The sequence below is a fragment of the Cinclus cinclus genome, chromosome 17 (assembly GCF_963662255.1).
Source record: "Cinclus cinclus chromosome 17, bCinCin1.1, whole genome shotgun sequence".
NCBI lineage: Eukaryota > Metazoa > Chordata > Aves > Passeriformes > Cinclidae > Cinclus > Cinclus cinclus.
The window spans coordinates 8,875,034-8,886,198 of NC_085062.1; the positions used below are offsets into that span (position 1 = coordinate 8,875,034).

Genomic DNA, 11,165 nt, shown 5'->3' on the forward strand with positions numbered 1-11,165 from the left:
GATGTTGCTGCAAAAAATTTGTCTAGTAATTGCTTAAAGCGACAACAGTATAGTAGTCATGCTGAGAATAAAACTAAGAGCTATTTTATTTGCAGGATCCTCTTCTCATTCAAATATTTATGAAGCTGGTTGAATACTTCTCTGTGTGGATTCTGTGGGAGGAAGTATGAAATGCATGTGTGGTATCTCTGATAGAATTTAGCTCGCTGTGTGGGTATAATCTAAAAACACATTAGATGAAGGGGACAACTGTGTTGAGCTCATCTGATGTATGACATACCCAGCTTCTAAAAGTGGCTCTACTGCAACACCTAATGCTTGGAGCTTTCACCAAAATTCTTCCCTCCACTGCATTCTGAATTTTAAAGTCTGTAATAGAGTTATCTGCCAGTAGTCCCTAATTAATACAGCGTTGAGCCAGCTGGAATCACAAGAGCAAATGGCTCTCCTGGCACACCATGGAGCAGCTTCTGAGCAGTCCTGCTGCCTGTGTGCAGTGCCCATCACACTGCACACAGACTTCATCTGCTGAGGCAGTTCTTGCCTCAATCAAAAGTCACTTCACAGTCACATTTGCAGCTAGACATCTCTGTGTTGTTTCCTGTTATCCCCAGGTGGAAAAAGCAGGTGGAAGAAATACAGTGTGATTTTTAGGAATGTCTCAGCAATGCTGTATTAAAGCATCAGTGTTTGAAACTCTTCAGAGTGTTTGGCACCAAGGCTGCTGTTCACAATGAGGGTGCAAATGTGTGGGCTCTGGATGGTAATGGGGGGTAGTTACCACTGGGAACAAGAATGTGTGATATGAGTAGAGATGAGTTATTGATGTAGCAGCTGATTTCCTCACAGCTCAGGGCTTGTTTGAAGTTCTGCAACCTGGAGAACTTGTCTGAAAGCCAAGACAGTTCTGTAGTGGAAAGAGTTGGATGCTGGAAGTAATTTTCTACCACGATTATTCCTTGTTTGTGTTCATGGTGCTGAGACTACTGTGGCATGAGCAGTAAAATTCTTCCTCACCCCACTGTTGGGCTTTGTGTGACTACAGGGCTCCCCAGAGTTCAGCTGTGAAAAGGTGTTTTGCTCCTATAAGGACCTGCTGCCAATTATACTTTGGGTGTTTTGCAGCACCTCTGAGATCCTATGCTGAGAACAGAACAGTTTTCCTAAACACTGTACAAACAGGGGAAAACACACCCCAAGAGGTCCTATATTCAGTTCTATCTGGTTCATCACATTACTACTAGCCCAGACTACGGGAAGGATAAAAATCCCAAGAGGAAATGATTCATGTCTGAGCAGGGAAATTCTGTTCAGAATTGCAACTGCCTGCCAGAGTTTAGAATAAGGTTCCCTGCATGACAAGGCTGTGTGCCAGTTTTTATAAAACATATAAGTATAATTCATGCAGTATTTCTGTTAATCGCACTCTCTGTTTAAGATATCCATTAAAGCCCATCATATTAATTTAATTGAAAAATTCTCTGGGAATTGTATTAGATATTTTCCCCATTAAATTAATATTATACTCTTTAAATAGAATTTCTGGGCACTCATTGTTGTTCTCAGAACTACCATGCAAATTGATATCTACTCTCTGCCTTTTTGGGGTCTGACCACTATATCTTTCTCATTTTTTTGCCTCCTGTCTTCTCCCTCCTTCTCAGCTTATATTTAATTACCTTTCTTTTGATTTCTGGGGTCATTAACATGGTGTGTTCAGGGGCTTGTTGCAGGACACTTGGTGTTTGTCTGTCAGTTTGGGCCTCTTTGAATTAATCTGTTAATTAATTAAGGTATAGGACTGTGAAGTGAAATTCCCCAGGTGGCAGCCTGGCCTTATGGTGAGGGAAAGGGCAGCTCATGTCTCAGTGGTTGGAGAGGGGAAATGTGATTAAGGTTGTTCAGGACTGACCTTTATGGTCCATTTCAGAGCCAAGGAGACCTCTGGGCCCAGGGCTGGAGTGGCAGCTCTGCAGATTTATTTGCCTGGATCCCAGGATGCTCCAAGGGTTTAGTGCATCCCCAGCATCTACCATGTGGGAACCATGCTGTGGGCACTGCCTGCTCTGGTTTTTAAGGAACAAAACTGAGAGCCACTGTCCTTCTATCCCTTCACCCAGCTGAAAGATGAGTGGTCTGTACACTTCCTTGGGAATTGCTACCCTTTTTGCATCCTGGGGAACCTTGGTAAATGCTGCCATGCACTGGATATCTCAATGCAGGTCACATTCAGGATCATCAAAACCCTTGCAGATATTTCCTAAAAAAAATAATACAATTAATTTTTTTTTTTTTGCTTGTGAGCCCTCAGCTTCCCCCACATTGCATTTTGCCTTCTCCCAGACTTTTGTTGGAGCTGTTTCTGTGTGGGGTGACACTGGGTGAACCAGCAGCAATGGGGCTGGAGCCCTTTAAGAAGTTGGGGCATTATCCAAGTAGCTGCTGAATCTGGGAGCTGTGACTCGTCTGTGCTGGAGCGTTGGGAACAGTTTGTGCTCACATGGAGAGGAACAGGTGCCACTGCACAACTGGGTATGGCTGGACACAAGCACGAGAAAACAGCGGCTTGTTCAGCACTGATACTGCTCCACAGCCTGATGCAGGCCATGGGCTGCTGTGTGGGCTTGTGCTTATGAGCTGTCCACCTTCCTGACACCTCCCCTGGCCATTCCTGATCCAACAGTGAGCTCAGGTTTCCCACTGGGGTTTGAGACAGGAGACTGCCCTGGCTCCTGTCCTGTCACCCAGGCCCGGCCCACAGCAAGCAGCTCTCAGCACAGAGAGCACAGCAAGCAGAACTCGGCACGGCCCCTGGCCCAGGAGTGGAGAATGCAAGAAGAGGGATTTCCTCTAATCAAGTAGCTCCACGAGGCTGTTGTTGAGTTAGTGGGTCAATGTGTTTATCTCTCTGTTTTCTTTAGAAAAGTGCAAGTCCTTGCCCCCGTGGTTATTTTTACCTAACAGCTGTGCTTCCGGTGAGCAGCTGGGAGAGCTGCCTGACTCAGCATGTCTCCAGCCTCAGCACTCCCCAAGTGCACTCGAGCAGGACTAGGAGTGCAGTGGGCCAAAGCAGGGGGTTCCCTCCTCTGCCTCCCGCAGCCAGTGAGGAGAGATGCTCAGGCACATGGATAGGGGTGTTTGGAGTGACAGGAATCATTCACTCCAAGCGATTCATTCACATCATTCACTGAAGGGTGTGCCCACAGATAGGACAAACACATGGTCTTTATGTGAACTTTATTTCAAAACTGTAAACGTGTGGAAGTTACTGTCTGTAAAAGTACACAATGATGTACAAAGAGCCTGACACAAGGATGGTGTTCTGTAAGGAATGAGAACCTCTTCCAGGATTTGGTCCTTGCCAGATCAGCCCTACAGAACACCCGGAGACATTTCCACGCTTCAGGTCTATCACAATATGCAGTGTCTCACAAGAATCTTGCGTCACATTTTCCAGGCAGGTTCATCACACCCTTGGCATGGGGCAACATTTGACCACTCCACTTGTGCTACTGAATTTGTAGGAAGTTTGCATGCTACAGGATTTTGTGGGGTTTTGAAAGGGCAGATAAAAACTGGTGAGGGAGGAGGCTGCAAAGACACCTTTGCCTGGTGGTTTGAGTAATGGACTGAGAACTGGAAGATTGTATTACCAGGCAAGTGAACTCTCTCTGCCTCTCAGAGTGAGAGAGGCAAGTGAACTGTGTTCTGCCCTTTGTTTCCATTCTATCTTTTGACTATAATTTTTGATATAGAGGTGGTTCCTCTACATCTGATTGTATAGTGTCTAACATCTTAAAACAACTTGGAGAGAACTTTTTGGGACTACTGTGTTACACACATGTAACAAAAGTAATATAAAAATGCATCTGTTTGATAAAACACAGAGGAACTTGCACAAACAACAAAATGCCACCTAGTATGAGGAGGAATTAAATGTCTGGTGTAATCTGAGTACACGCTAAAAAAATAAACCTAAAATTCCAGTCGCAGTAAGGTTGTTGGGGGTAACAAGAAAGGAAATTTCCCTGTTAGCATGGGAATTAGGTGACACAGGGTGACAGTTTTATAATTTGCTTGTATAGGAGGAAAGGTTCCTTAACTAATATGACTTTCTGGCAGCATATCTGATTGCAGTTGAGTCTTGTGGAAGCTCTCAAGTTTGTAGTTTGATGGAAAAGAGCAAGAAAACTCTTCCTCTCCCCTGGGAGCATAGAAGTCTTCCCTGGACCATGTAGCTGTGTTTGTCTTTGGGTATTCTGCCTGTGGTAGAAGTAGGGTGTACTTCCCATTCCAAACATAACAGGCGGAGTTATGGGTCTGGCACAGGACCGTTGTGTGGCCTAATGCAAGCACTGACCGTGGTGAGGATCTTTCTTTGTCCTGTCTCAGAACCAGGCACAAGAGTCACAGCTGTCCAAGCCAAGCTGCACTTTTCACCAGGTCTGGAAGTGCTGTATCCTCATTAGAACACGCCTCGCTGTGTAGAATCCATCTGGAGGTCTTGCTCCACAAAGCTCTGCACACAGGCTGCACTGCTTTGCTCCTTACAGCCTTACACCTGGTCAGGTGCTGGTGATGACACAGGCCTCCCTCAAAAAGCCTCAGCACAGCTGCACACCCCCCACACACAAAGCGTCAGAGGAGGCCTTCCTTCTTTCAGGCTGTCTGCCAGGTACATTAGGATTTCATAGCAACAAGAGCTAATACTTGTTTACTTCTTTTTCAAAATTGTAACCAAGGCATCTTTCTGAAGACAGTACTAGGAAAAATTAAAAAAAGGAGGGAAAAAAAAAGAGAGAAACAGGTTTGAAGCTTCAATATGACTCACTTCAGCCAGCTTCAGAATTTGCCTCCATGGACAACAGTGACTCCTTACACACTTGATTGCTCCATTTCCTCCCTGCCCCCTCAACAGACTTTTTAATGCCAGCTCATACAGAATTTGCAGCAGCACAGGAAGCCTTTTGCTGTATAAGAAGGTTTTGAGCCCTTTCTCATGCTCTTGTGTCATTTGTGAAATTAGATGCACATGTAGCCTCAGTATTAACTGTGTTGATCTTCTGCTGAAAAACAGGTTCTTTAAAAGCAAAACCACCTTAGTCCATCTATACATGTGAGTGAGCTTATGTGAGCTTATGAGTGACTGAGCTTATGTGTGTGTAATATATATATATATGTGCATGCAGAGAGAGTGAGAGCACTTTGTCATGATTTGGGTTGACTCATTGGGATTTGCAAGAAATAATAGTTCTCACAGGGCTGCTTAGACAGAGATTTTAATGTATGAATGCATAACCAACATGAACTGCTCCACATAGACTTGTTGAACCCTGTCCCATTGACATATGAAAAGTGTCATTATGAAGGAAAGCTTCAGAGAGTCTTCCCACTTCATCTGTCCAGTCCTCTGGCATCACAGGCAGCTCTGTCTTGTACCTCCTTTCACACAGGGAACACAGCCCTTGTCTGAAAGCTAAATACTGTCCTTTGCCCTTGTTTTGTGAGGGAGAATAAACGGCCTATTCTCTGCCCTAATGTGCACACAGGACTGACAAAACACTTGTAGGTGGCTCATAAGGTCTTAAAAAGTGTTATCAGCACTACACCATTTCACTGCCTGCCCTCCACCTTGATAAAATAACTACTGTGAACAGCAACCATCCCTCTTCAAGGTCAGTCCTGTTTATTGAAGGAGTGGAAACCTGTTATTTAATCTAGGTTTTTCTCTTGTGTGTAATAAATATAATGGTTTTTCTGCAGGTTATGCTAATGTTTTTGTTCTCACAGACCATTAGATTAACCATTTAGATGTTAAACATTTTAAAATAATTTTAACTAAGTGAAGTGGTTAATCTGGCTATACTGAATATGTTCAACCAGCTCCACAACTGAGACTGGCAATGAGAAAATCAGTCTGGTTAAGTTTACTCACCATCCTCCACTTGAGTCTTCCAGGAATGACTCGTTTTGTGGGTGCTTGAGAACACAGGCAGCGTAGGTACAATTCCCAAACCAGTCTGGCTGGGCTGTTCAGAAAGAGGTGGAGAGAAGCAGCTGACTGGTGTGTGAGAAAACAGCAAGCGTAAATCAGCAGTGTGGTTTGATGGGGCTATTCCTGTTCCTTCTTTCCAATTAACAGGAAGCTGTTAGAAATTTGGTTCCTAGTGAGGAAAGGTATCTTCCTTTCCCTGCCTTTCTCCCCTGTTAAGGGAGAAGAAACTTCCTTCACGTCTTATGTATCCTCCCTCCTCTTCCTGAAGTTCTGGCTACTTCCGATCAAATCCAGTTTTCAAAATGAAGCCCCGGATGGGCTGCTCAGTCCATACTCGACACCCTCTTTGCTGTAATATCTTATCTTCCACATCCAGTCTATCTAGACAGAAGAACTACCCTATCAGTAAAGTGCACTTAACCCTTTCGTGGGTTCAGCGTGTTCGGCACCTACTGCTGCACAGCATTTTAGCCAAAGGTTCAGGAGCCCTTTTTGCTTACCCCCTTGTCTCATTTTTCCACAATTCTTTACTTCTCATTAAATCACTGGCTGTCCTGGGATTATTTAACTGCAGGAGCAGCACTTTCCCTTAAGAACCCTTCCTGTCTGTGCAGGAGCTCCCCAGCCATTTAGTACGAGTCACCCTTGAAAGAAAAAAGGTGGAGAGGGTACAAGGATTCCCACCAGTGGGAACAAAGGCAACTGCCGGGTGCTGGGGCTGTCCCTGCTGTGTGATCCACCTTGCCTTGAGCCTATGGCTTTAACAGCATCTTTGTCCTCTGAAAGCTCGAGCCTGCACAGCACAATAAATAATGCCTTGGAGCAATGTGACCCGTGGCAAGCAGTAAGTGATGACATTGTCAGACACACACAACTGTTGAAACAACCAGGCTGTAATCATCGTGCTGTACCCATGGAAAGACATTTGGCAAATGAGATTCCATTTTCACATTGGTCTGTGCCGAGCATGTAAATTTCCAGCGGGACAAGCAGCATTAGGGATGTGTAATTGATTGTCTGAATTATAATAAACAAGCTGTGACAGGTGATCATCCATCATATTCCTGCTGCATGTTTCAGCACCACAGTGAGACACAGGAAGAGAGGGAGAGAGCTGGAACATGAGCAAGGAAAATAGGAAGTCAGGTTCACGCAGAAATACAGAACAAATAGAAGCGAAAAAAGGGCCACAGTGGAAGTGAGAGTGGACTGCAACCAGGAGAAAATGCATGCCCTGATTCCTGAGGGTTGTGAAGGCCTGTGATGCACAGTGGTGCTGTTTCAGAATCCAAGTAATTGGAATGACAGTTCTGTCCTAAGGGGGACAGCAGTCTAGAGCAGCTCAGGTCTTTTGTTTCTCAGACCAGCCTTTCCAGGGAGAAAATTATTGTTCTTGGACAGGAGTGTTGAAAAAAAAAGAAAAGTTGGGAAAAAAATTAGGGAAATGGTGTCCCTGGCTAGAAGGGCAGAGGTATTTCCCAGCATATTTGCAGGCATACCTCTTGAGAAGCTCCATCCTCTGTACTCTAGCTGACTAAACTGTGGGAATAATTTGCCATTTTAATACACCAAGGGGCTTTTTTGTGTTACTTGTTGTCTTTGCAGTATGAATGATAGCAATTTTTTCCCCAAGTCTGGGAAATGTTATATCTGTCATACTTGCTTATGGGCAGTTTTATAGCATTAAGACAATCACCCAAACTTTAATTGCCACAGTACTGTTTATATTTACTGCTTGATCAGACAGTTCCCTCTATAGACCTTTGCCCATAAACATTCAAAATTCATTCTCTGCATGCATGTTAGTCACCAGAATTTGTAATGTAAATGCTTGTGTATAATGGATCTGAACACAACTGGTGTAAATTCACCTAAATGGGGTAGAAAAATGAAGTAAATATGGTGAAAATTCTTTAAATTATTATAAAAATCTTTAAAGATTAACTTTTATTTGATCAAATAGTGGTTGAAACAAATTTCATGATGTGCCTGAGACTTCAAGATTAAGCTTCATTCCAGAGGGTAAAAATAATTCCGTTCTCTTTGTGTAATATCTGACTGGGGACATATGTCCTACTGAGACTGCTCTACCCAGATGTCAAATTTCAGTCCTGTCTGACAAAAATCCTGCAATCAGTGGAGTGGTGGCCATTTGTTCCTTGAATCCTTCGTCAGGAATTTGATTGAGGCATCCAAGTTTTCTATGAGAAGAGAAGTGGTGGAGGGGAAGGCACAGAAACCACTGGTTTCTGAACCTGGGAACAAACCCTTCCCCAAGAAGGAGAAATGAGGGTGGGAATGGAAAAGCTTTGTAAGCAAAGCAGGATGTATCGTGGGCAGAGGCTCCCTGGATCCAAAGCAGAATATTTACCTTCTCAGCATTTTCTTTTCTGATGGTTATTCTGTGACTCAAGGAAAACATGGGAAGGGATGCAGTTAGAGAAGTGGAAAATCTCAGTGGAGGCTTTATCTCTGAAGGGAAATGGGAGATGGCTCGGACTGGGAAGCTGCAGGGCTGTGCTGCCTGGCTTTGACTGTAAGTAACTGCTGCTGGCACAGCGGGGATTTATTTTGGCCCAGACCAGCCCTGGGAACAGCAGAGAAACTAAGGCTCTTGGAATTCTCCCCCTTTACGATTCACTCGGCAACTTGGCTTCAAAAGAGTATTAAAAAAAAAAAGGGCAGGAAATATATCCAAAGATTGAAGCCAAGGTTTGTATGTGAAACTGTGAGGAGGAGATTAAAGGCTCAACAACGCTGGGTTCCCTGAGTAGGGAATTTAAAGGGGACTGGAAGGATGGCTTGCGCAGATGGAAGGGGATGAACTCCTATTCTGAAGAGCTTGTTATGTCCTGTGTGAACTCTGGTTGGGATCCCTGGGCAAGGAGTAACCTCCTTCCCAGCAAACACACCAAATTCCAGTATCTGTGGCAGGGACCAGGAAGGACTGGGAGGCTGCAGGGAAGGAGGCAGCCCAGGGTTTTTTGTTTGTGTGTTTCAATCATGCTGATTTTTGTTACTTCCATCAGTGCTGCTGCTCTTCCCCCAGGGCTGCCCCCTTCCCTTCCCTTCCCTTCCCTTCCCTTCCCTTCCCTTCCCTTCCCTTCCCTTCCCTTCCCTTCCCTTCCCTTCCCTTCCCTTCCCTTCCCTTCCCTTCCCTTCCCTTCCCTTCCCTTCCCTTCCCTTCCCTTCCCTTCCCTTCCCTTCCCTTCCCTTCCCTTCCCTTCCCTTCCCTTCCCTTCCCTTCCCTTTCCGAGACTGTGATGTCCTTGGGCTTAATGTTCATCTCCCATGTAGGAGGTGAACCACAGAGCACTGAGCCAGCAAGGAATCTGGCAGTGGCATGAGCACTGTAGGATCAAAGTCACCTGGTGCATAATGATTAAAGCTTGTTCAGGTGAAAATATCAGAATCAGGATTTTTTTTTTCTTTTTGTTTTTAATTGCTGCAAAGCTGTGTAGTCAGTTCACATGGGACACAGTTTAGTCCATGTGAAAGGAATGTAAAATATTATTTTCAGTATGGGTATTATTTGTTATATTATGTATTTTTAGCCTAGAGGATGAATTATTTATCCTAAATACCTGTTTCAGCACATAACCCACTAATTCACAAGCGTGTGGCAAATGCTGGAACCTTCAGGTTATGTACAAACTGAACTGATTTTATTCCTGTCTTAATGGTTTGTGAAAGGGCAACATAATAGCTTCCATCGAGGAACATTGCTATAAAGAGTATTATTTTAAATTCCAGACTTTGTTGCAAATGCAGTCCTTCTCTTTTTTCCCCTTTCCTTTGTCCCAGTCAGATCATCTGTTAACTTGGACATAATACTTGTCTCTTTTTTTAATAAATGTAAACAAAGCTAAGCAGAGAGAAGAAATTCTCTGCAGCCTTAAGATACCCAGTTTTGCATTTGACCTTTACAAAAAGTCAATTTGTGCTTTGTTTCTTTAACATAAAATCTAAAATGCCCTACAGCCCTTCCTCACAGAATTCATTTTTGACCATAAGCAAAGCAATTCTGCCTTTGCTCTTTTCAGGCACTGCTGAAGCTCAGGAGGTAGGGGCGTCATTTCTGCTTTTTGTTTCTGCTGGAGGGTTCCGGCTGCAGAGCTCTGGTGTCACTGCCAGAACGTGCCTCACTTTGCAGTTAACTGTGTAGTGCAGAACATCAGTGTGAGCTTCGTTTGAGGAGGGATGACTGAGAGCTGAGCAGGGATGAACCCTTGGGATGCTGGTGCTGCATCTGTTGCTGACAAGAACAAGTTCGGCCAGTTCTTAAGCTCCTTAGGCCAGAAGTGGCGGCTCACTGAGGGTGACTCACTCTTTGGAGATCCCCCACCACAGCACAAAGAGGCTGAATTTTTGGAACAGGGAAACACCTCTGTTTGCAGCTGGTGGGTCACAGTTCTGCAGAACTCCTTTATTACACGGGGTGCATTTGATAGGAGTGGGCATGAAACGAATTAATTTGCTTATGTTCCACAAAGCATCACCTGGGGGTTTTCTCACAGTAATTTGGATTCTGTCTCTAGAGGTTCAGTGGGAGATTCACACCCTGTGATGTTTTGTGCCTTTAAAGATTCTGAGTAAATCTCATTACCTTCTTGACAGTCCATCAGTGACTTCCAGAGTAATGTGGTATGGAAAATCCTGTCTAAAGAGCTCTGCTGTGTCTCTCCAGGTGAGATCTCCTGCACCTGGGAGCACTTCCCAGCTGGTACCCAGGCTGGAAGGGACATGTCCCTTGACCGATTCCTGGTACCACACCCACAGTGCATAGTTTTCAACACAGGCATGCATGCCTTATCATGCAAGTTATGGTCAAGTATTTACATGAAGCCCAGGATTCCAAAGAAGATGCTGCAGCTTGAAACTGTTGTTGAAGAATCACAGTTTCCTGTCAGTATAAGTACCCAGTTAATTTCTGGGTTAAATTTAAATATCAATACATTAGAATGATGTGGCACTAAGCTGAAAACCCCGTGATGATGTGGTTGATCAAACCAGTCACATTTCTTTTCCGGCTGAACCAAGGTTTGTGATTTACAGACTGCTCTGATGTCTTAGAGAGGCTGGGAGGTTACCAGAACTGCATGAATTGAACATTATCTTCTACAGACTTCTCTCAAATAACCATGATTTAGTAGAGGATTACATTTTTGGA

General features: G+C 44.3%; 1 gene segment (V, D, J or C); it reads right to left on the bottom strand.

Annotated features, from left to right (window-relative positions):
• Window positions 1-10,801, bottom strand: part of LOC134051122 (Ig lambda chain V-1 region-like) — a 51,844-nt gene extending 41,043 nt beyond the window's left edge. Inside the window, 1 exon segment of the V gene segment in view lies at window positions 10,723-10,801. Within this exon segment, the coding sequence occupies window positions 10,723-10,801 (79 nt within the window).
• Between the last annotated feature and the right edge of the window lie 364 nt (window positions 10,802-11,165).